Raw genomic sequence first — 25,864 nt, 5'->3', positions numbered from 1 at the left:
AAAAACGTTTCAAAATAAATTAAATAATTCATAATTGAACTAAATTGTAAAGAACTAAATTGATGTTTCATTTGAAAAGATATTGAATAAAGACGTTTTGATAAGTGTTGTGACAAAACGCCTTGATGAATGAACTTATAGTTGATGTTAGGTGACTGTGAATATATTGGGAACAAGGAATCCAACAAGTAGCTAAGAACTAAGTCAGGAACGTGCTGTTGACAACCAATAAACTGAGTTTTGTCTAGACCCTTTTTGTCTAAACTATCTCTGGAGTCTGGCAACAACACCAATTTTGTGACTGAGTTTTGAAGAACAGTTGATGCTTTCCTTCTTTTCCAGATTTTATTGTTTGATTTTCTTCCGAGGAGAAGACTCTTCTGCAACATCTGAATTTGTGTTGCTCTTGTCTTCAGTATTAGTACCATTACTGAGCTCTTGCACTTGGTTTGTTGACGGTTCTGATAGGCTTCTTTTCTGTTTTAAAGGAAGGTATCGTTGACATGCAAGCCACTTTCTCAGTAGTGTATCCCTCCTGATTCAATTTGTTTTTTGTAAAGTTCTTTGTCTTCACTGCAAAGTCAGTTTTCAATTGATTTTGTAATGTGAAAAAAGATGAGGTAGATTTTTTTTTTAATTCTTCATTTGGTCGCTTTCTATGTTTTTCAAACATTTTTATGAACTTGTCTAAGCTAAACTTGACAAGTTTGTCAAACAATAACTTGTTGCTTAAAAAGAAAAGGAAAGGTCAGCTTTTTCCGAAGCTTCAGCAACTCCTTAGAAATCTACTTTATTTTGTCAGCTCGTCCTTTGAGTTCATCGGACAGTCCCAAAAACCTATCGACAATGTCTCTTTTTAGGGCATTCTCCACATACTCTCATGAATGTCCTTTTTAATTTCTGACATTATGGGAAGGCGTTTAGTAGTTGTTGTTAAACTGTACGTCCATTTTTTTTCTAGCTGATTCTACTGCTCATTTTGATTGCTTAACACCAAGAGACATATTTATTTAAATCTAAAAATGAGAATTAAATGAAAAGTATTACGTAATAGTAGGTTTCATGTACCAAATGATTTGGCTGAGGGAGATTTTTACACGACTAAAGTGAAATAACCAAAATGCTGGCAAAAGCTCATCAAAGGAAACATTGGGGAAACTAATATTTTGAAAAAGTTAAAAAGCCATAATGCTTTTAATACAAACGGTGCATCATCATCAACGGGGTTCGTTGCCATTGATTTTTCTATATTTATTTAGCATCCATTGATGAGTACTGAATGATTCATATAGTATCGTATAGTTCGTATAGTTCACTTTGTAGTTCACCGTATAGCCCACCATATAGGAAGTTGGTTGAAAATACAAAAACAAAAATTAAATGCAGAACAAAAAAACTCTGTAAGAGCAAAAACTTCTGTAACTCTTCTTGTTAAGACAGTAATGATCAAACTCTCTAAGTAAAATGAGAAATACCCTACATTTAATTTAAAGCACTTTTTACTGACGTAAGTATGGCGTATGAAGTTATTTAGTGCTAATTTTGTATTATTCTGTACGATTTTTATTAGTAGAAAAAAGCTTTTATTAAAATAAAATCTCCGAAATATCGGGAGGGGGGAGTGTTCCCCATTACCCCAATACGTAAGCGTTTATGCCTTTCGTATTTCCCATTTCAACATTTCTGAAATTGGTTTTTTATATGTTTAAGTTTTTTCCTTCGGGTTTTCATAGTTTTAATTATAAGCTACGTTTCATTAAGCATGTAAAATTTGTGCAGAAAAACAGGGCAGCGTAACAGGGTAGCGTAAACAAAAAAACTGTTTTGTAACTTTTAAACTGCCACTTTGACAGTTTGACCTGTAATTTACTATAAAAACCTGTCTACAAGTTCTCTTAAGTTGTAAACATTGACCGAAATGTCAACTTCTTGTAAACATTTATTTTATTCGTGGCGACAAATACTAATTACATATTTTGATACTTTTTACTAAAAATAGTACTATATAAGCACACGTAATCATTACACCCAGTAACCTGGATGATATAAGCATTTGCAATCATAACACCCGGAAACCTGGGTAATATAAGCTTACCTAATAATAACACCCGACAACCTGGCTAATATAAGCATAATAGATGTTCACATGAAATGGGTGAAGAAGGCAAAAAATGTTTCTGATGTATAGAATCCACCTTGAATTTAAAATCTCTATTTAAACTCTGAGTTCAAAAGTATTGTGCTCAACATTTATTGTAAAGTATTATTTTCCTTTGAGGCGCTCACGATGCATTCCGATCAACTCTATTTGATAACCCACTTAAAAAAGAATTTCGCTTTAACTAAGGCCGCTTGCGATTTGGAGCATGTAGGACAAATGCTCCTCTCTTCTCTTTGGGTTGGGATACTGCGGATGAATGCTAACCAAGCTGGCATATCTACTTTCCACGTATGGAAATAGCTCTTTTTCTAGGAAAATGTTGGATTAGTTATTACTGGTTTTTTATCATTCTACAAGATTTTCATTGGTGAAAAATAGCTTTATGTAAAGAAAATAATTCTCCGAAAAACTTGGCGAGTTTTTTACACAACCCCCAAAGGTCCCTAGTAGGCAATCGCTTGCACCTTCACATTTTGCTTTCCAATTTCTCTGATTTAACTGGTTATTTTTTATTTAAGAAGATTTTTCCTTTGGGTGCTCATAGTTTTAATTAAGAGCCACGTTTCATGAAGCATGTTAACCTGTACATTGAATTGCAAGTGTTAAACACAGTTACGTGGTTTAGTATTTCAACCCCGGTGAAAAATGAAAAAAAGCCGTCAACCAAAACAAAAAACTCAAAATTCTTTTAGATTAATTTAAAAAGCATCAAATTCCTCTAGGGAATTGATGTTTTCTTTTTAATATTGATTTTTTCGTCCATAACATTCCGCCCATAACATTGAGTGCAACTGAGCTATTTTTGTTAGTTTTCTTTTTCTTTTTTTTTCTTCTATTTATTGGAGAAAGATTAATAAAGGTATAAAAACTAAATTCCGTTTTTTTTCCCCAACAACTGTACTTCAGAGCAACTCGGAGAATACATCGTTTATAGATAAATGTGGCATTTATCTGCTCTGTCCAAGACACGACAGAACAGAGAAGCGCTTTATTTACATACAGCAATTGTTTTGTTTTGTTTTTTTTGTTTTTTTTTTCTAGAAGTACCCCACTTTAATATTGTACAAATTGTTAACCATTTTCAGTTTTCATGGATTAACTACAATCAATATTAGGATGTGACTTCGTCCACGTCTAAACAGACATTTTTCCATTTGCACTTTTAAACTCGGCCTCTAATATAAATAGTAAAAAAATATTTCATCAAAAAATGTTAACACATCCTGAGTGTGAACTGGTAGATGTTGGAAACATGTTAGGGACTTTGAGTTTTAAAATCAGAAAATGGTTGTTTTCAATTTGTTTAACATAAAAATGACGGACGTGTTAAACTTACACTTTTTAGTTAAATTTGTTTATTATCTTATTTTCAGTTATATTCATTAACCTCGCGTAAATTTAAACGGAAAACCATCCTTTGACAAAAAACAAAAATACAACAAAACGTAACTGAAAGGAGTCATAGAACATACGACACGTTTCCCGCCATTGTAAATTTTATTTTCAAACCGAATCTGAATGACGCAGTTTTATGACGAAAAATTGCATAATAAAAAGGAACGCAGTTTCGCTATCTCTTTTTTATATAGAAAAATTAATCATCAAGAGTGAATTTGGGAGAACAAGTAAGATTCATATTTGAAGTTTTTTTATAACTATTTCAAGATCGTTTTTAATAAATAGTGAAAAAGAAGGATTTCTTTTAGAGCTTATTTTAAAATGTGGTGAAAATTGTTCATAATAGTTCTATGAAAATGGAGATTATTACAACATAGTCCCACTCGTGTAATTCTATAAAATTAAGCTAATATTCGGATTGTTCTATGATTTTTCAAACAATATTAATGTCGGATCGTGATAGAGTAATTAAATTTTGTGAGCTTATTCAGACAACCATTATATCTAGAAAGTCTTTGAAAATTCTCGGATTCCTATTTTAGTTTAATTTTTTTATTTTATTTTTTAGTCAAAAAATTTAGAACCTCTAAAAAAAAAAAAAAAAAAAAGTGTTGACTTTTGAATGAAATTACAGCTTTTGAAGACAGAATCAATTTAAGGACCAGTACATAAAATTGTAATTTCTATAAAAAATAATAATAATAAAAAAAAATAGAGAGAGAGATAGAAAGAAAGAAAATAAGAGATACAAATTTCTTAACTTTTATAGGAAGTGATTTATAAAGTTGAGACTTTGAATGTTTAATGAAGATATTTTTTATTTTTTTTTATTTTTTTATTTTCGCAGCTGTTTAAATAACTTTTTGGGTTTCTCATTAAGTTTCTAAAAAGAAAGGACCTAAAATCTTAATAAAAAAGAAGACCAAACTGTGGATAAAATGTTTAGAAAATACGAAACATACTTTAAATTATAAGAACAAAAAAGATTTTTTTTTTTTTTTTTTAAACTTTCAGTTTTTTCTGGTCTGTAAGTTTTATCAAATAAATTTACACAGGGTCTGTATTTCCTGATGAATAATCAAGTTTAGGGTTACCTCTATTCACTCTGAACTTCTCAAATATTATTGGTAGCTAGAATTAATATCTTTAATTAAACACCCGTTTGCCATTTATCTTCTATTTATCAAAGTTTTCGCTATTTACCTATAGTGTAAATCATTTAAATCTTAAACTTTCTTACACGAGTAAGAGTTTTGATTATTTTTTTAATAAAACTTTAGCTTTAATTGCAGTATATCTCTCTCTTCTTTTTTTTTTATATCAGTGAAAACGGTTCAAAGAATTCTATTAGGGGGTAAATTTTTTTTGTAGAAATTTCTTGAAGTTGAAATTGATTTTCATCAATTGAAGAGAAGAACGTTTTTTAAGAAAGTTTTTCTCCTTGAATTATTTTACATTTTCCTTTGTCTAATATTTTTTTATTTATTTTTTTTTATTTTATTTTTTAATCCCCCCGATTATCCGGTCTGCATGCTTGTTAATCCGCTTATCTTTATGTCAATAATATAATAGTTTTCTTTTTCTCTCGTTTACGGTTTTCCCATTTGAAAATTAATTCTTGTAAAACCTATAAAAGAAAGGAATGTACTAAATTATTTCTTTATGTTTGAGGGTGTTAAGGTGGTTTACGGTCCGCACGCACTTACGTGTTCTTCGCGTCTGGTGGTTTGATAAAAGTACAAAAAACTATCATTTAAAAAAAAACTTAGGAAACATAAGCCAGGTAAGCTATTTAAATTTAGCCAGGTAAATAAAGCCAGGTAAGCTATTTAAATTTTTCTTTTGATTTAAAAGTAATTAAAGCAAACTAAGCAGCAACAATGTTTTCTCTCAAATATAATTTAACATTTAAATCCAATTTGCCGAGATGGATGCGAATTAAAAACATTTCGTTTTAAGGAAAGAACATAGTTAAAGCTTTTAGAAAAAAAATGATAATAAAAAAGCCAATAGAGCGTTTTGCTACATTACTAATGAACAATGCTGGTTAAAAAATTTTTTTTTTCTTACTGCGATAAAAGCACGCTTGTTGCAGCCATGTTTGTATGAACTAGAAATCACAGTTTTTCTCATAAATGATTCACCCATCATTCACAGCGTAAGTTAATTTTTTTTTCGAATTGCAAGCAAAACGTTATGGACTTATATTTCCGAACTCACGTTTGTCGCGACAAATTTACTACACTTATACACAATTGGCATTTATAAATAGTGTTTAACTATGTTTGTGTGCCCACGACATTTATCATTTACGTAAATAATAATGCGTCTCATCAAAAAAGAAACGACTAAGTTATAAATATTTAAAAATATTTTTGTATGGTTTTAAATGTAAACTGTAGAGATCTGGAAATAAAAATGGGGTAATGAATAAGACTAGGGAATTCTAAATATAAATGTTTACAATTAAACCTATTATTCATCGCGTATTAAAAAATAGCTTTGAAAATACTTTTCTCATTAGTAACATTAACTAACATTCTTTGAGTTATTTGAAAAAGAAGGTCCGTCCAGGATGAAAACTTATTTGAGTTATTTGTAAAAGAGGGTCCGTCCAGGCTGGAACCAGACTTTCAATAAACAATAACAGCAGAGTTGTAAAAAACTCGCAAACCTTTAGTATTTTAGTTGATATCGCTAACCTTAAGATTTTAAATGTCAGTTGCATGTAACTATTTTATTGCGCTTTTAAACCTAATTTATTTCTCTTTTCTAACGGTTTTCTCTTTCGCCCGGTTTTTTCTTCTTGCGCCCGCGCCTAACGAGCAATTTTGATACGTTTAATAATTACAATATAACAGTTACCATATTTATGTGACGTTATGTGGGGGTATACATACGTTTGGTTAAAACAAGGGAAGTTTGAAAAATTTCTTTCTTGATAAGTTTAGAAATGTTAATTATTATTATGAAAGTTTGTAACTGGTTGAAGGTTGTAAAGTAGTTTACTAGGAGTTCGCTCAATGCTATAGGACTTAAGTAAAAACATCTTTATATAAGCCTGTCTCTATTTTATTTTTGGTATAAGTTTGTGCCATAATAGAAACAGTTGTTTCTAGTTACCATCCTGGTAGCGTAAAAAAGAAATCTCCCAGAATTTCAAAATAGTTAGAAATTTAGCTAAAAGTTTAAATAAAACTAATTTCTCTTAACTAATTTTAATTTAAAACTATTTTAGGTTCGAAAGTAAAGTCTAAATATTTTTTTTTTTTTTTTTTTTTTTTTTTTTTTGCGTCGTGTGGTGGTCCGTTAACAACGTTAAGTTTTACGCCTCCACGAACGATAATTTCGCAATGATATTTCAAACCGTAAGCAATCGTTCTAATCCCGCTGTTTTTATTTTGTTTTTTTTTAAATAACGGAATTCTTATGTGCAACTTAATTATTCACGCACCGTGTTAATAGAGACGAGACGCCAAGTGCCATCTTCGCCTACCAGAAGTTATAGACATAAAAATCATAAAGATCTTAAAAACTTTGGTATGAAGACCCAGTTACTTAACCATTATTATGTTCAATTGGATCGTTATGATCATTATGAGGGCTCACTCTAAGAAGAAATTTAAAACAGTAAAACAACGTTTTTTAACCGTATAAAAAATTTACTTGAAATTTTTCTTTACATATTAAAAACTTGTGAGTAAACTTTCTTTTTTTTTTTTTTTTTTTTTTTTTAGTCAAAACATAAAAGCAAAATGTTAAGATATTAATAACGAAATCCGAAAATACTTTATAAGATATAACAAAAAAATGCAACTACAAAAAAATAATACACATTAAAAAAAACCTTAACCAACAGTTTTTTACACAGGTCACGATTTATGAAATAATCATTAGATATAAAAAGTATAAAGTTAATGATTTGAATTGAATAGTTAAATAAGAGTATCAGATGGTATTTCCTTTATTCTACTTCATTAACCAGCTGAAAAATGTGTAAAAATACTATAACAATAGTAACCAATACCCAAATACCAAATAATACTGATGAATCACTCGCTCAAACTAAATTTCTTTCTTGTCAATAATAGATATATCCGAATGGTGCACTTTAAGAAAGTAAAAGCCCTTAGAGCCAATCAGTAACTGAATAAGCGAGTTTTAGCCACTATGAAGACAAATCTAAGACGATATAAAATATTATATGGAAATAAACGACAAAATATGAGAGAAAAAACGAATTTTTTTTAAATCGAGTTTTAAGTGAGAAAAAAAAACCATCTAGAAATGTTAAATATATGGTTCTTTTTTTTCTAATATTTCTATTGCATCCGATATGTAACTATTCTATTTTTCTTGTGGATTTTGTTGATTATCTAATCAAAGTTGCTGTTTGCGGTACGAATATCAATCTTTGAGCTTCATTGCTCGGGTTTGAAAAGTCTCACAAAAAGATATTTTCAAAATATAGATTTTTGCCTCTTTCATATTCTAAAGAGATTTTCTCTTGCATTTAGCTAAAAATAAAAAGTGTTCGCGAATCGTTCACTCACTTTTTTTTTTTTTATAAACGGGTCGATTTAATTTTTACCACTACCTATACATAATCGCAGCCACCCGCAGTTGTAAACTTGCGGAAAAGAATATTACGCCGTTAGATCACGAAAAGCTAGAAATTTCAAAAGAAAAAAAATACAATTCCTGTAATTGTTTATGTAAACGATAAAGAACGCAGAACACGCAAAGCACTTAAGATTAACACGTGAACGCTGAACACATTCGAACATAATTGGAGAGTAAAGGTTTTATGAACACATACGCACGCGTAGTTAATAAATCTTTAAGCATATAAAACTCTTAAGGGAATTCGCATATGGTAACAGCACGCAAATATTATTAAAAAAGTAACCACGTGTCAAGTTGGTTTGTTAAGCTTAAAGTACACAAATCATGAAGTTTTAAAGATCATTTTGTTTCCAGTTTTTTGACAATATGATCAAGAATTAATGCATAGCTTTTATTTTTGTTTCATTTGGATTTTTATATCAGCAGGATCTTAAACCGAGAATATTAAGATCCTTTTTGATGTAAAAATAATTTAGCTGTTCTTTTAATGGAAATTCAGTCTTCATTAATCTAGGCTTTCTTTAATCCAAGCTAGAGAACAGATATTTAAGGCTAATCTTCATTTTATTTTATAATAATGAAAGATGATTTTACATTTGTAGTCTTTTTTTTAAAAAATGATTTTTATTATTAATTTTTTTTTTTTTTTTAATAATAATTTTTTAAAGAAACAAACAAAAATTTTATCGACAAATAGAAAATGGGTTTAAAATAAAGAACAGTAGAAGAAATAAACAGTTTTTTTTTAAAGTTCAATAAAAAAAATTCTCAAGTAAAACGCCGTTAACTTTGTTCCGTTTTGAGAAGACATAATGTCTTCAAAACTTTAATCAAGAATTTATATAAAAAAAAAAAAAAAAATTTTTTTAACCTTTATTATTACTTTTTTTTTTTTTTTTTTTTGAAATAAAAAAGAAGAAAATGTCAACTCGACACAGTTCATGTTACATTTTGACATCATCTTTTAACTTGATATCATTTTTTAACGTAAGATCAGATTCCTGGCAAATGGTACAGTTTTTTCAAAAAGTTTAACGCAACTGTTACTGATATTTTGGTATAGAATTCTCTTTTTAAGTTAACCTATGGTCAAAGAACTATTTTTTACCCTTTCTCGTTTTCGTGGCTTTCCAGTTGTGCTACTTTGAATATTAAAAAAAAAATCTTGTTACCATGGTATTCTTATAATGTTTAAACACCTTTTACCCTGATTATTTTTCTCCCCTTTTTAAGAACTCAGGCTGATTTTTTTTTTTATTTGATTTTTTATAACAACGGTTCCGACTTATTGTAAATAAAACTTAAAGCTTAACCAAAGCTTTCGGTATAGAAAGATTGTTTGTGAATGGTGATTGCTTATTCACCCATATCAAAAAAAAAAATGCAGAAAAAGGAATCAGTGAAAAGATCAATGAAAAAGTCAATGAAGAAAGAAGATAAAGCGTCAACAATGTAAACTTCGTAAGGGAAAGGAATGTAAACTACAAGGGAAATGTATTCGGAGATGTATTTTAAATTCTTCGTTATTCTCAATTGCCTCTTTCAATTGGTGCGAGGAGATCCTTATGAGTTCTCCGAATGCATAAGACCAACAAATGAAAGAGAGCTCCAGTCAAACACCTTTTTCCAATTTGAAGTTGATACTTTAAACTACTCCGTATTTAATTTTAAGAAAATGTTTGAAGGAAGGGTGATGTTCGCAGTAAACGTAGCAAGCTTCTGAGGGTAGGTGTTGTTTTCTTCGATTAATAGTTATATAATTATGTTTTTATGTTTGATAATTTTCTATTTTATATTTTATACTTTTAGATACACCCCTCAATACCGTAAAATGAATGAATTACAAGAAAAGTATGGACCTCTCTATGCTAAAACTAATCATCCACATAAACCAAACTGTCACCTTCAGTTTATTGGCTTCCCATGTAATCAGTTTGGGTACCAGGTAAAATATTTGATTGTGATCAATGTAAAATGATCATGTTTTTTTGTAAAATTAAGAGATTAAAAAACCAGCTACACTTACTAATATTTTCTTACGTTAGGAACCAGCCGAGAATTTCGAACTTATGAACTGCTTAAAGTATGTGCGACCAGGGTATGGATTTGTCCCAAATTTTCCTCTCTCAGGAAAGCTTCATGTCAACGGCAATTACGAACATCCGATTTTTACTTTTTTAAAGGTTAAATACATTTATGTTAGGAATTCTCCTCAAAAACTTTGTTCCTAGTTCTCTTTTAGCTAACGCTTAGTTTGTTAATAGAAATTGTTCTAAGAACTGCCTTTTTTATAGTTTACTTTTTTTTATGTTTTCTTTTTTGAGTTTTCTCAACTATTAAATTATTGTCTCGTTTATTCAATAAGTGTTGATAAAAAGCTTTCAAGTTTAAACTAACACAGTTATATAAAATTTATGTTCAGAATCGTTGCGCATCTCCCATGGGTTTGATTGCCAACAGATCAGATATAACATGGACACCTATTCGCAACAACGACATCTCATGGAACTTTCAAAAGTGGTTGATTGCCTCAGATGGTCACCCATACAAAAGATATACATCTCGAACAACTCCAGCAATGATTGAAAATGATATTAAAATGCTGATTAGTCAGTGTGTGCTGGGCAACAATTACCAAGTGTCACAAACGAACCAAGATGCAGTTCAACCTGGTCCACTACCTCAACCACAGTCACAGATTCCAGTTGGAAGCCCGGGTCCTATACCAGAGCCAGAATCATATAGATTTCAAAAACGCTTCGTGCACGATGGATTATCGTATTAAGTTAATATGCGCAAATAAATCCATATGCATTTATAAATAATAACATATGCATATATGTAATAATAGTCTTAATAATAAAAATGTTAATAATAATAATAATAAAAATAATAGTAATAATAGTAATTATTATTATTATTGTTATTATTATTATTGTTATTATTGTTATTATTATTATTATTATTATTATTATTATTATTATTATTATTATTATTATTATTATTATTATTATTATTATTATTATTATTATATTATTATTAATAATAATTATATTATTACTTACTTTTAGATATAATAATTTAGGTATATATATATATATATATATATATATATATATATATATATATATATATATATATATAATACTTGTAAAAATAATAAATAAAAAGGTTAAATGTCATAACCAAATAAAAAATTCTCATGAGCCACGCATGTTTCTAAAGTATGATGAAGATCTTCGCTTCAAACTGTTAGCTACGTATAGTTAGCGAAGGTCTGATGTAAAAAAAACGTTTGGAATCTAGTGTTCTTCGTAATTCATTCGTTCTAGATTCCAAGCAAATTTTAATGTATTTTAATTCATGTATGTCTTGTCAGTAAAAAAAAAAAAAAGTTATTAATTAAAAGAATGTATATTTTTTTTCGTTCAGTTCGATTCGTATCGATTCATATCGTTCGATTTTTTATGTCTTCTCGAAACGGAACAAAGTTAACGACGTTTTACTAGAGAATTTTTTTATTGAGCTTTAAAAAAAAAACTGTTTCTATTTCTTCTACTGTTCTTCGTTTTAAACGAATTTTCTATTTGTCGATAAAATTTTTGTTTGTTTCTTTAAAAAATTATTAAAAAAAAAAAAAAAAAAAGAAAAAAAAAAAAAATTAATAATAAAAATCTTTTTTTTTTAAATTTAAATTTGTCAAAACTACGGAGATAATCATTGATGAAACCACTATGATCTTAGATATCATCTAAGTTCAAGGGGTATTCTACGTGTGGATGCTGTTGTAAATGGTAACATTTTTCTATTTGCAGGTTTTATTGGGGGGGGGGGGGGGGAGGGTTACATTTTCATATTTACTTCTCTTTGAGAATTGCTGACACTAGCAATTTATTTTTAAAAAAATCTTTTATTTAAAACTCGTATTGTATCTCAATATATATATTTTTTAAAAAAAGCTGCTTTGTAAAGGGAACATGATAGATGAAGCTTGGCTCCTGTCGGAGAAAAACAAAGCTTTTTACATTTGTTCTAAATAGTTTTAAGACGTAATTCACCAATTAAAATTTTAAGCAATTCTGATAACAACATCTACCACGAATGCAGCCTCGTTATAATGCGTTACTTAATCCTTGTGGGAATTGCATATATATATATATATATATATATATATATATATATATATATATATATATATATATATATATATATATATATATATATATAATTTTTTAAATATGTTATCTGGTTTCATCATTAATGTTTCAAATAATTCATGCAAATGTAAATTCCTTTTTTTTTTTTTATGGTTGATATGGGTAAACAGAATTTAAAAAGAATCAGATGTATATCCTGTAAGTTAATAAAGCTGATTGCTGAGATAAGGAAACAAATATTTTCAGTCAAGTTAGCAATCATTCAAAAAAAAGCGTTCAAGTTGGATGGATAAACATTTTCAAGCTAAAAAAGTGGTTAAAAATTTTGTGAAACTAATGCATAAAAACCAAGTTAGCCCCACAGCACTAATTGATTATTTTTTTGCACCTTTTTATATTTGAATTGTGGGGGGAGGGGGAAATGCCTCCAAAATCTTTAAAACATTTAGCAGGATATGGATTGTTCTGAAATAGCGGGAAATGATTTGTAAAATCTTAAAGAAATAATAGTCCTTTGATATATTCTGGAATTATTAGAGAAGTTTTTTTTTTATTTATTTATATTCACGCCCGCTATCCGAGCGTTTAAAATTAGATGACAAAACTGTACACAGAAAAGAAAAACCAATTCTAAATAAACAAGCCTGAAGTTTTGTAATACGAGTTTGTTTATATTAATTGGATGTCTCTATATATTTTATTTAAAACTATCTGCACTATCCTGTTTTGAACGGTAGTATTTATGGGTAATTTCGTAACATGCGCAGTGATTTATGACAGGTTTGAATAGTAATAAAATATTTATGACGTAGATAACATTACTTTGCTAAAGTTATGTATGACGTAATTATTTATAGAAACTTAAAAAAATTGGAACACCGAGAAAACTTGATGAACGTGGGATTTTAAGCTCAAGTTATTAAGTGATTTGGTTCGACGTGAGGTAATACTTAGTTTTATAATAATTTTATTTTCTTGAAAGCGAATTTTTTTTGTTCAATGTCAATCAAGCAATATTCAAAAAAAAAAAAAAAAAAAATCCTTTCAAAGAAAATTCTGCGAGACAACTAAAATATTCTGTTGTTGTTTACTGAAGACAATATATTCTGTTATTGTTTACTGAACATCTCCCAAGATTAGATTTGTTGTGTTTAATCAGATCGCGTTTCGCTTACACGTACATCTTATTGTTTAACAAGAATTTTCAACCTTTAGACCTTCGCACTTTCAAATGAACACTGAGTTAAATATTTGTGGATTCAACCATTAGAAATTCCTGTTTGAGTCATTTATTGAATTTATCGCAATAATATACAAAGTCATTATTCCCTCCCTTTTTTTTTTTTTTTTTTTTTTTTTTACTAATCTGTGAAAGAATTCTAACTGTTCCTGCATTGCTTCCTTTTTTTGACACGTTTGAAATAAAAAAATTGCTTCTCGCAAATAATCCTAAAAATCTTTGTTAGGATGTTAGAACGGGGGCTTTCAAATACCCCGTTTTGTTTTATATACTAATCGAGACAACTTTCTTTAAGAGATTGCTTGATATATCGAGTTCAAGGATAATTTTGAAATCCTGGATAGTGTAGAAATAAAGATAACAAAATTGCGTAATAGAAAAAAATTTGGTAATGAATAATTTATATGTGTCTATGTGTGTAAATACAATATATGTGTGTGTGTGTGTGTGTGTGCGTGTGTGTGTGTGAGTGTGTGTGTGTGTGTGTGTGTGTGTGTGTGTGTGTGTGTGTGTGTGTGTGTGTGTGTGTGTGTGTGTGTGTGTGTGTGTGTGTGTGTGTGTGTGTGTGTGTGGATGGATGGGTGGATGGATAATAAAATCGGATAAAATATGAATTTTCCTAAACTTTTAAAAATGTATTAGTTTAAGTTAATTTTTTTTTTTCCTGAGCTTTTGCTGCGACTGAATTTACGCTGCCCATCATCAATGAAGGTGCGCTCTTCATTGATGATGGGCAGCGTAAATTTGATTTGAAATTACAATTTTAACTTTCAGTTTTAAACTTCAAAATTTTAAAAGGCTCAAAATAGACTGATAAAAAAAGGGGGTGGGTATAAAAAATTATAAAGTTTTTGTCATTACACGTTTTGACAGATTTAGCGTATATTTACGTCGCATTTATAACCCATTTACGACTCTAAAATTCAGTTTTGAAGAGTTTTTAATGAATTTCGAAAGTTCACTAATGAAAGAAATAGGTATGAAAAAAACGTGGTCGAGTAGAACTTGGCAGTTTTACTATACTGAAGTTGTAACGACTGTATGAGGCAATCTGATGTATAATATAGAACACATAGTTCTTTTTTTTTTAATTGCTTCTGTTATAATTTTTTCTATTTATTTAGCTGTTTTTTTTTTTTTTTTTTTTTTGTCTGTTTGTTTTCATTCAGATGTCAAGCAAAAGTTTTTTCCGTTTAATTTTTTTTCCGTTTTTTTTTTACTCTTTTTTTTTTGTTTTTTTTGTTTTTTAGTTGTTTTGTTGTTGTTTTTTTTGTTTTTTTTCTTTGTCTTAAAAATTTTACTTATAATTAAAATAACTAATGCAATTTCATAAAAATTTAAAAATTTAGTTTTATATTTATACAAGTCCGACAGAACAGATCAAAATTTTGCTTCATTCAACTTAAATATCAACATTTCGTAAGTAAAAAAAAAAAAGTCCAAGTGAAGCTGTAAAGGCCTTATTCTTCGTTTTTCTTTAGAAATCTTAAGATAGATACCGTAATGATTGTTTTTTAACACGAGGGTAGTTTTCACTCTCACTTGGTTGATTAAATCGATCTCAAACGTAGGAGAAATCCGAAAGAAGTATTTTAAGATTTTAAGCCATTCCTCGTTGTTATGGTGATAAATCTTTTTTTAGCTTTACCGCAGCGCGAGGATGTTTTAGACACGCCGTTAAGTTTTTTTTTAAAGGAGCTCCTTTAAAATAAACATTTATAAAAAAAAGTCATAAATATTAATAAATATTAATTAGAAATAAGAGCGACCGCAGCACCAATGGCAATACTAAAATCAAATGTTACGAAACAGATTTGTATATTGTTATTGACCTCTTTCATCAACTTTTGTTTTGCATAAAAAACTTTGTATACGTTTAAAGGATGGTCAATTCATACATATATCAAATTTCTACTGTAACATGTCGTGCCAAATTATGTTTGTAAATCGTGTGCACATTTGATTTTAGTCTCAAGAAATCATTCAGACACAGACTACTATTTTTCCTTTAAAAATATTTTCAGAATTTGTAGCTGAGGTTACGTACCGTCGTGGTTTCTTCGCATTTAACGCATGTTTTACTAAAATGGGTTTCTTCATGATCACATGATTTTATGATCACATGATTTTGATTGATTTGATTACATGATTTGCATCATTACTTTGTGATTACACATTGCATATCACAAAGTCTCTTCTTTATTAACTCCAACTTCTATTTGATTGCATAAATTTATTTAAACAAAGCTAATTGAGACCGTTTGGGAGCTTTTTTTCACGACGACCCTAAAAACGCTGACTGCAAACATTTTTAAAACCATAATTCAAACGAACATACAATCATAATATATTAGAAATACGTTAAGCTAATGGAAATATATACTTGGAAATCTAAATTGTATTCTTAATTTTTTAGCGTGAATATCAATATGTGATAAAACTAAACTCAAATGCACTTAAATATTTGAGTTAGAAAAAAATGTCAATTACGTCTTAAGCTATTATAATTCATTTTCTATTAACTTTCTGGTCGTATCTTATCTGGCACTCGATCCTGCGGGGTTACGTACTAAAAAATATCCTGATCATTCGTACTGTAGTACGTTATAGAACAAAACCTATTATCCAGCTTTATTTGCTATACTATTATAAAATTGCTATATGTATCTATTATCAAAATGTTGTAGAGTGTTTTTTTAAATAAATAAACAAAAAACGATTTTTTAACCATTCAAGATGAATATATTTTTCTTCTTTATCACTTCATTTTATTATAGTAAGTGAAATAAAGGGTTAGGTGAGTTCATTAATGAGGTCAACCTACGAAAACGTGCATGCGTCAACGTATCGTCACAATCCCATAAAAAGTCTGTCTGTAATAGGGAGAGAACAGAAAACTCATAAATACAAATCAAATAATGAGTTTATTTTTGAAGTTAAGCTTTAGCAAGTTATAATTTTTTTTCTCAATGTAGTAGCAAATATTAAATTGTTTTTGAGTTTTGGTTAACCTGATAAGTTTGATTTTACACCTACATTTTGTTGGTATTAGAGAGAGCAAAAAAAAAAAAGAAAAAAAAAAAAGAAAAAAAAAAAACGCGCCGATTTCATTAACTACGTTATTGTGCAACTGGGTTTCAGTTTAAACCCTCCCCCGCACATTCTGAACATTTTATTCAACGACAGGTGTAGCATAACAGTCTTGTCTTCATTCCAGAGTGAAACGTACGATGTTCAACTTATAATCTCTGCATACTAACACGTTAATGTTTATACAAAACTCGAATAGAAAAAAATAAAAACAAAACAGAAATAAAATCGTTTAATGTGTTTTTATTGGCTCTGTTATTCAAACATAAAGAATTAAATCGAGTTTCTTTAGTTGAAATTATAGTTTATCGTCATTGATATCATTTTGTTTGACGTAGGAGAGAGCAAGTTGATAGCATAAGTAAACGGACTTTTCTCCGCTCGCTGATCGTGGGTTAATGTAAAATTACTGAAAAATGGAAGACTTTCAACAAAGGTGTATAGCTTGTAGTAGACCTCTTGTGAGTAAATTTTTTTTTTGTTTGTTTACTTTTTTTGAATTTTAGCTTCGTTATTATTCGGTTAGATTTGGGTTCTCGTTTTTTTTTTTTTTTTTTTTTTTTTTTTTTCTCCTATTTGCAGAAAGAGAAATACAGTTTAAGTGTAAATTACGCGCGAACACGTGTAAGACGCAACTTAGAACTATACGCAAAGATGGATTTTTTATTAGAAAGAAAATTTTAGTCAAAAATTACAATATATTTTGTATCGAAAGGTAAAAATAAGCACTTTTGACAATCCATATATAATAAACCTTAATATCGTTCAGTATTCATTTATTAAATATAATCTTATTGTTCAATGGAGAGTAAGAATAAGAATTACGCAAAAAAAAAAAAAAACCTTTGTAAAAAATTAAAAAAAAAAACATCTTGAAAGAAAAAATAGTTTTCTCGAGAAAGAAACAATCGTAATCTCGCTTCTCCGCAATTCAATCCAGGCATTAAATGTTTTAGACCAACTTTAAAATGTTTTATAGAAATGTTTTAAATGAAAATGGCACACTGTTACAGGTACTCGGAAAACAGTGACAAAGTGTGCTAATTTTGCGTTACAACATTTAAAATACAAGCTGGTGTTTTCTCATTGCCCGTCCTTTGTTGATGGCGTCATTCATAAATCACCAATACGCCCGCTTCCTCAATAGACAAATGTGCACCTTCCTGTAATTTACATTTAGTGATTTTTTTTTTTTTTTTTTTTTTGTTTGTTTTTTTTTGTAATTTTCATTATTTAAAACCTAATGTTTCGAGTTACATGTTTCTAAAAGCTTTATTAAAAGTTAAAAATCACTAAACGTCTCTTTTTTAACTTGTGTGGGTGGGGTGGGTTGAGGTGGGGTAAGATAGGTGGCGATAAATTTTTTTGAATTGATCATGCTTAAGTTTCGGTAAATATTGATCTTTGTATTTATGTCTGCTTCTTACTTTATCTTACAAATTATAGCAACTATCTTCAACTGCAAAATTTTGTGAGTGTGGCCACGTTGTTAAAGACGCTCTTAAGAAAGGTAACTTTAAAAATATATCTATATACATATTGTGAAAAAAGGTCAGCTGTTTATGCAGACTAACTTGTTTATTTTTTCGCAATAAAAATATCTTGATATTTTTTCATACAACTTTTATGGGCTATTTTTTTGAATTAGAAAATACAAGAAAACGTAAAGCTCCTACTCGACCGGACTCAATTAGTTCTGAATGGATTGGATGCCATGTTGGTCGTGTACCTAAACTCAAAAAGGTTCGAATGCATTTTTTTTTCAGTTGATAGTTGACACCTCAGTTATTTCCAGAGTTTAAAGTTCATTTTAAATCTTTTATTTTTAAATGTTCTAGAAACCTCTGTCTACACTTGAGAAGAAAAATTCTCCCCTGGGATTATGCGTACAGACCGCAAAACGCAAACTTGTCAAATCGCCACTGACTGCGAAAAATAACTCTACCGATGAAATTAAAGAGTCGGAAAAAAATAGAGAAAAGGCTCGGGAGATTTTAGATTTAATTGACAAATCTTATAAAAACAGTTATTTCACTCGCTGCAAGAGCTATAGGAAGTTTCGGACAGTTGATGTTGATTTTGAATTTGATTTTTCGACATTTGAAACAGATTCTCCTTACTATCCAAAAGCGCTTGAGTACATTAACGCAAAGATTATTCGGATGAACGGCATATGGAACCTGTTGGGGCAGTTTGGATAAAATCTTTTACCCTGTGAAATCTTTGTCCACACGACACCGATTAATAGAGACGATCTAAAGAGTTTCGAAGCCTTTGGATAGAGGATCATTTATATTTACATGAAGTGGGACCTTCGTGGTTTAAAATTTATTTTTAAAGTTAACTTAACGACTTAAGAATTACGCTCGAAGAGCTCCAAGTTGTTCATGTGGCTTTGTATAACGTCACTCTCGCAGACAGGCAATGTGTATATTTGTATATCTTTTTTTTATTTATCATTCTACAAAACTATAGAAAACGAAACATTAATAAAAAAATTGTAGAGTCGCTTGTTTTGTATCTTGAAAATATCAAATAATGAGATAAATAATATCGATTCTTTTCTTTACATTATACGTTATTTATAAGTCATTAGTAGTTGTTGCCAAAACGGGGGTCATGTAAGTCTATCTTTTAATATTTAATTAACGCTTTCCCTTGAAGAATGTATAAACACTACTGCATGCTATTTTTCCCTCGTCTTTACGCAAGGATTTAACGTTATCTATTAATAATCCATATTTAAAAAGAATTCTGTTCCTAAAACCAAATAAGCCGTCTAATTTGTAACAAGTAATATGTCCTTTTAGAAAAGAATTCGATCAGCAAAAACCATTGTAAAAGTAGGGCGTGATAGTTAGAAGAGAATCTTGAATATTCAAAGAATTTAACACGAAAAAAAAATTATAAATAAGGCTTGTACTAACTTATAAAAATGCAATGTAGGAGACAGTAAATATTTGGAATTAGAATTTCAAAAATGCAATAATTTATGCTGAAAGCGAAGATGGTAATACTGTATTAGCATAAACCTTTTTTTACCGAAATAATGATTAGTCCTCCAATTTAATGTCTGACTAAGAGGAGTCTATACAATATAAACATTCGATTAGGCTGCTCAACGTCTTTGTTTGCCAATCATTTTAGATCAATTTGGGGGGCGAATTTTAAGCTGTAGTTTGAAAAATATCTTTTATCCATTAGCTGATTCAACTCTATTGTAAAGTTAAATAGATGTAAATCATTTTCTATATATGCTTTGGTATATATTTATTATATATGCTTTGGTATATATTTATTATATCATTTACAGAATATTATTATATTTAATATAAAATGTTTACTTTCCATTAACTAGCCTTTTTTCCCTTTTCTCTACCTAAAATTTACAATCTAAAAACAAATTATAATTTGGAACACATTTTTACTTGTTTTAATTTTTTTTTTTTTTTTCTACCATTGGAAGTGTCACATTGTAACGCATTGCACCATGGTTTTTTTTTTTTTTTATGGGAATCATGCTAGATTTCTTTTTTTTTTTTATTTCCTGTAATTAATCTCTGGCTTTATAAATAAAAAAGATCTTCTACTAGGATTAATGTATCTAATTTGGTGCGAAAATGAACAATAAAAGTTATTAGATGAGCTTTTCAAACGAAATTTTTGCATCGTTTAGCAAAAAAATTATGGTTTTCTGAATCAGTCAAATATTATTTGTATTTGTGGTATTACTAAAATTTGTTTCGTATTTATTTGTAATCATTTAGGTGAAACACACACACACAAAAAAAAAACTAAGTTTATACAGAAAAACTGTTAGCTACCCTGTTAAGCAAGCTTAATGACAAAATCAGAATTGACCTTGCACCAATTCAAATCAATTGCTTAGACTCTTTTTTAGTGGATTGGTTCAATTTCATCGAACTTGCTAAACTAATATGTAAATCACTAAATTGCATTAATCATTCTTAAGCTATTTAATGCTCCGTAAGAAATAAACCACATTGAATATCTTTTAAACGCGATAAAAGCAGGTGAACAATGCAAGTATGGGTGTCTATTCCTTAAAATATATACTTTTCAAGGATGAAATGTAATTCTTCCTTGGCCTGATGTTTCTATCTTAACTCAAGATGTTTGCAGGTGCACAGTTCAACGGTTCATAAATTAGTTCTTAGTTCGAATTGATCAATTAATTTCAAAAACGCACGTTTGACCAGAATTGAGATAAATAATGCAGTTCAGTTTTATTTTTCTTAAAAGAATTTTTAATCATTAAATATTTTAATAACTAACTGTTTTCATTAATTTAAAACATTCCATAAAAATTATAACAATGGCCCTTTTGTTTGAGAACTTTATTTTTGCAAATTATTGATAAAATTCAAAAAGTAATAGGATTACGAAGAACAGCAGATAACAAAGTCTTACAAAATCAACAATTGCATAAACGTTAATGAATTGAATTAGCGGAGAATAAATTAGTGGTTTATTGATATTGAAATATCTAATCGGTACTCATGCTGAAAATCTAGACCGTTTTGAGCAACAACACGGAAAAAACAGTCAAATACAGGAGAATAACAGATGATTTAAAAAAATTATCTACGTCAATTTTTCCGTCCGACCTAAAAGTTACTAATTATCTTTTTTAAGATTTTTTTTTTTTTTTTATATATAATAAACCAAGAAAATGTTCTTATACTAGAAAGTCTCTTAATTTAAGGGTACTTTTTTTACAACTCTAGTACTAAACGTTTCTCAAGAGTTTCTTAAGTTTTCAAATTATCAAAAGAGAGTAAAAGTAAATAAAATGCAATTTGAAAACATTTTAACAAGTAAGATGTTTTACAGTTAGTTAACTAAAATTTTTTGAATTCCATCAAGCATCATTCAATTTAATATAATTCTCAGATTTGTCGCTGAACAGAACACAAATTAGGAAATATTCTTTGAACTCTTGATAAAATAAGTTTCTTATCGAAAATTAACTTTTTACTAACAATTTCTTAAGATTTTGCGGCTTCTTGTACAAGTCTCTTATAAACACGTTTCTTATAAAAACAAAAAAACAAAAACATGATTCCAAAATCAAATCTAATTGAGAAAAACTTAAATTCAGTGATAAAAACTCATGAAAAAATTGCGCGTTTTTTTAGTAGAAATTTAAATCGATCAAAAAATGTTTTATTTCTATTCTCGTTATCAAGCGTAATTTATTATTGTTGTTGCTTCTATGAGAAGTACGGTGAAGGATATAATCGACGCCCTAAAGATAAAAACAAACGATTCCACCTAAAAGTTTGTTAACTTGGTAACTTCATAATATTTGTATGAGCTTTTTTTCGTATCCTGCCGCTTTTTTGATATAAAAAATTAATTTTGTTTATCGACTTTGATCATAGTTTAATTTATTTTTATTTTTATCGTCAACTTAAATCTAATTTTAACCCTTGTCATTACCTCATTAATTTACTCATAAAATAGTTTTATTGAGGTAAATTGTTTAAATTGCTTATACAGTAATATTTTGATAGCAGAATATTTTTTTTTTTTCGTGTCTAAACGAACGACTTTAAAATTATAAATTCCCACTTTCTGCCGCTTTCTTTTTTTTTTTTTTGCATTTTTTTTTTTTTTTTTTTTTTTTTTTATCAATATGACGTAAAGATTGTTTGTGATGTCAAAAACCTGTTGTTTTTTTTTGTAGTTACAAGTTTTTTTACTTGTGCTCTTGTGAATGAATAACTATTACCGTGTTTTTCACTTTTAATTAAGAAGAAAATTAGACCCTACGAGATTTTTGGATAATTTATTTTTCATTTCTTATACCATCAATAATCATTTAAGGTTGTAAAAAATTATTTAAAATTATAATCTTAAGCTTTTGTCCACATTCAGATACAAAATGTCCAGTTTGACAGTAGCTATAAATTTTTATTTATTAAACATAAGTTATTGTTGATTTAAAAACTCCTCATACGCTTTCCTCCTTCTCCTACCCTCCCCCCCTCCCATCCCTTTTAAACAGGAGGCTTTAGAATAAATATTTCATTACGTTTTAATTATGCAAATCACAGCAAGGTTGTAGTAAGCAAGACACTAGTTTTGAGATTAGAAGTATTAGCAAACATTTGAAATATTTTGTATTTAAAGAAGCTATTTATGAATCTGTACATATACGGATTTAGAAGGTTAGGGGCCTACTACCACTGAAGACATTTTTGGGGCGCAAAAAACTCATTTTTAAGATTAATTTTTTCTTTTTAAATAAATTCTACTTCCAATAGACCATGGTGACACTGCAACTGGAATTCCTAGTGTTTGAATCCGCCAATAAAACATCTAATCGAGGTTATTACCTAAGAAGCAGAACAACAAATTATTATCAGGAGGCTATTTAATTAAATTTATCAGGGATTCTTAACTTTAGTTTTCCTAATATGCCCCAATATCATTAATAAAAATTACTGAATTTCGTCAGATAAAAAAAACTCATTTTACAAAACATAATTTTTCCGCATTGATAATTTTCACTGATATCAGACTGATATTTTTTACAAAACTTTCCCAGGAAGTTTTTATGCTAAAGTTATTATACGGCTTGTCACAGACAAAGCTATACCTAGCTAAATGTCATAGAAAAAGAAGCAAACCAAGTGAGGCGTTTTAACTTGTAATTTGAAAGTCTCAGGCCTTAATGTATAAATCAAACCTGAAATTTCAAATCATACATTAACACTGAAATTTCAAATCTAGAAGCAAATAAATTGCATTAATCATTCTTAAGCTATTTAATGCTACGTAATTCTGATATAGAAAATTTGACTTGAATTTTTAAAAATTCAAGTCATGTTCATCACAATTTTACTGGTCATTAGGTTGAATCTAAATCAATATTGGTTCGATTGATTTGAAAGCCATAATGCAGCTAAATTTCTCTTTTAATAAAAAAAAGGTCATAGAAAATCATAGAAATTACAGAAAATGTCTTTAATACTTTACATAAATATTGTAAATGAATAATTCATGTAAAAATTTCACATAATTATTTCACATAAATAATTCGCATGAAGACATGAATACTATTAAAAAAAAAAAAAAAAAAAGAAAGAAAGAAAAAAAAACAAATTCGAAGAAAATTTTCCTTCAAAACTTTTATTTGAATAAAAAAAATGTTTTAGGAACTTAAAATTCAAATTACCGTACATACTTGCGTATAAGTCGAGAAATTTTGGACGAAATATTTACTCTAAAACAGCAATTCGACTTATATGCGGGTCAGAAAAAAAACAAATTTATTCCTAGAAATTTTTTTTCGTATTTCCTATTTTTTGATTAAAAAATGTTTATTGAATTGCTGTTTTAGAGTAAATATTTCGTCCAAAATTTCTCGACTTATACGCAAGTATATACGGTAGTTTTTTCCCTACTTAAAATAAATTAATTGAAATATAAATTAAAATTACTTCATTAAAATATAATTTAAAATAAATTCATCAAAATATAGTTTTCAAATTATAAAAATTGTCATTATTTTTGATAAATAATGATAACTTTTATAATTTGAAGATTGAAAAATAGTTCAACCCATAGATTTCATTGACAAAAATTTGAAAGCTTTAGCAAGTGCTATCTCCCAGCTTTTTCAATATTAACTTATCCATAAGAAATCTGAAGTTCGTTACGAATTAATTTTCTCACTGCAACCTCAATCATAGTCTGAATATATATATATATATATATATATATATATATATATGTATATATATATATATATATATATATATATATATATATATATATATATATATATATATATATGTAATAAATATAAAATACAATGATAAATATAAAATACTGATTAGAAAACATAGAATACTGCAAGATAATTTTTTTGAAAAAGGGATGAAAACAGCTAATTGTACACAAAATAGAAAAATGTCTACGTTTTTCAATTTTTTTATAATTTACTGCATACGCCTTTCATCATGGTCTGGACAACTTTTATACTGATCTTTTTAAATTGTCTTTCGATCCTGTTTGCCAATTTTAGTGCGACTTTCGAAAAAATAACCAAATATATAACATTGTTTTTTCAGGTAATTATCAAAGTTAAGAATATAATAAATATATCATTACACCAAAATCTAAACTTAAGGGCGAAATATATATATATATATATATATATATATATATATATATATATATATATATATATGTATATATATATATATATATATATATATATATATATATATATATATATATATATATATATATATATGTATATAAAAGCGGTGTGTACTAACTAATCACAGCTTTAAGTTGCATGAAGCAAAACATACCTTTAGGAACGCCTATTTTAAGTAAGTCAACAAGAGAAAAATTTAAAGCAAGTTAAAAAGTTTAAAATGAGTTTTCTAAAAAAAAATATCTTGTAAAGCTTTAAGCAATTTTAAAGTTTTACAACAGTCAAAAATAAATTAAAGTTAATAAAAAATTTTTATAAAAAAGTTTGATAAAATTCAGAAATACGCATTTAGACTGGATATTGCTATTGATATTTAGACTGGATATTGCTATTGATAATGTTATGCTAGTATTTTGGTATTCTTATTGTTAATATTTTTATTAATATTATTAATGATAGTATTATTATTATTAGATATTTTTATTGATATTAGTGTTGATATTGCATTCTAGTTGTTGTTGATATCAATGTTATTATTAATATTTGAAGTTTCGTAACATAAAAAGTTGGCTTGCAGCACAAGATTTTATCTTCAATAGTTTTCGTTTTATGTTTTTTTAATCTGGAATAATTTTCCCATATTTGTAAGCGCGCAATGCTCTTTATCGAGTAACACTTGATTAACAAAACAACAACCTAAAATAGATATAATATCTAATGTTTGAATACTTGACGTCTTATGTTGAACTAAGATAGTTCGTTTTTCTGGTCAATTTTTTTGGGCAAAAATCTTTTTTTTTTTTCTTTTTTTTTTTTTTGCGAAAAAAGTATTCCGATATAATGACGACTGAATAACCGGTTACCTAACTTCGTACTAGTTACTCTGTAAACACCCTAGAAAGATTTGTAGTTGAATAATTAAAAGACAGTTTTGAACTAAAGTTTCGGTCATTTGTTCAGTCTTTTCACTCCCTCCAGACCATGGCCAAACGAAAGAG

The 25,864-nt window shown here is 28.2% G+C and overlaps 1 protein-coding gene and 1 pseudogene across 6 annotated transcripts; both read left to right on the top strand.

Moving 5' to 3' along the window:
- The first annotated feature begins 3,744 nt into the window (after nt 1–3,744).
- Nucleotides 3,745–19,220, top strand: LOC149880326 (uncharacterized). 5 transcript variants are annotated; one of them, XM_090070447.1, is made up of 7 exons: nt 3,745–3,786; nt 5,231–5,342; nt 13,200–13,285; nt 17,011–17,133; nt 18,119–18,182; nt 18,321–18,415; nt 18,511–19,220. In XM_090070447.1, the coding sequence occupies exons 4-7, from the start codon at nt 17,089–17,091 to the stop codon at nt 18,871–18,873; spliced, it is 567 nt and encodes a 188-aa protein (XP_089926573.1). In that variant the 5' UTR covers nt 3,745–3,786; nt 5,231–5,342; nt 13,200–13,285; nt 17,011–17,088; the 3' UTR covers nt 18,874–19,220. The 5 variants fall into 5 exon arrangements, with proteins under 5 accessions (XP_089926573.1, XP_089926571.1, XP_089926572.1 ...); XM_090070445.1 differs by lacking the exon at nt 3,745–3,786 and adding an exon at nt 4,772–4,803 and having other exon boundaries at nt 4,931–5,342; XM_090070446.1 differs by lacking the exon at nt 3,745–3,786 and adding an exon at nt 4,820–4,913.
- Nucleotides 9,561–11,047, top strand: LOC145186260 (glutathione peroxidase 1-like; annotated as a pseudogene). The gene is made up of 4 exons (XR_016446220.1): nt 9,561–9,910; nt 9,995–10,130; nt 10,231–10,368; nt 10,608–11,047. The product of XR_016446220.1 is annotated as a glutathione peroxidase 1-like (transcript).
- Nucleotides 19,221–25,864: the final 6,644 nt, after the last annotated feature.

The sequence above is a fragment of the Hydra viridissima genome, unplaced genomic scaffold (assembly GCF_058129835.1).
Source record: "Hydra viridissima isolate aposymbiotic clone 2 unplaced genomic scaffold, HvirCarnegie_v1 scaffold_13, whole genome shotgun sequence".
NCBI lineage: Eukaryota > Metazoa > Cnidaria > Hydrozoa > Anthoathecata > Hydridae > Hydra > Hydra viridissima.
The sequence above is the reverse complement of the archived record's forward strand: the minus strand, read 5'-3'. Positions and strand labels throughout refer to the sequence as shown.

Bases quoted from the DNA above. Each gene is read 5' to 3' on its own strand.
- LOC149880326 (XM_090070447.1), top strand. From the start codon at position 17,089: ATGGAAGACTTTCAACAAAGGTGTATAGCTTGTAGTAGACCTCTT. The intron at 18,183-18,320 runs GTAACTTTAAAA...TTTTTGAATTAG, and splicing joins TAAAGACGCTCTTAAGAAAG to AAAATACAAGAAAACGTAAA. The intron at 18,416-18,510 runs GTTCGAATGCAT...TAAATGTTCTAG, and splicing joins GTGTACCTAAACTCAAAAAG to AAACCTCTGTCTACACTTGA.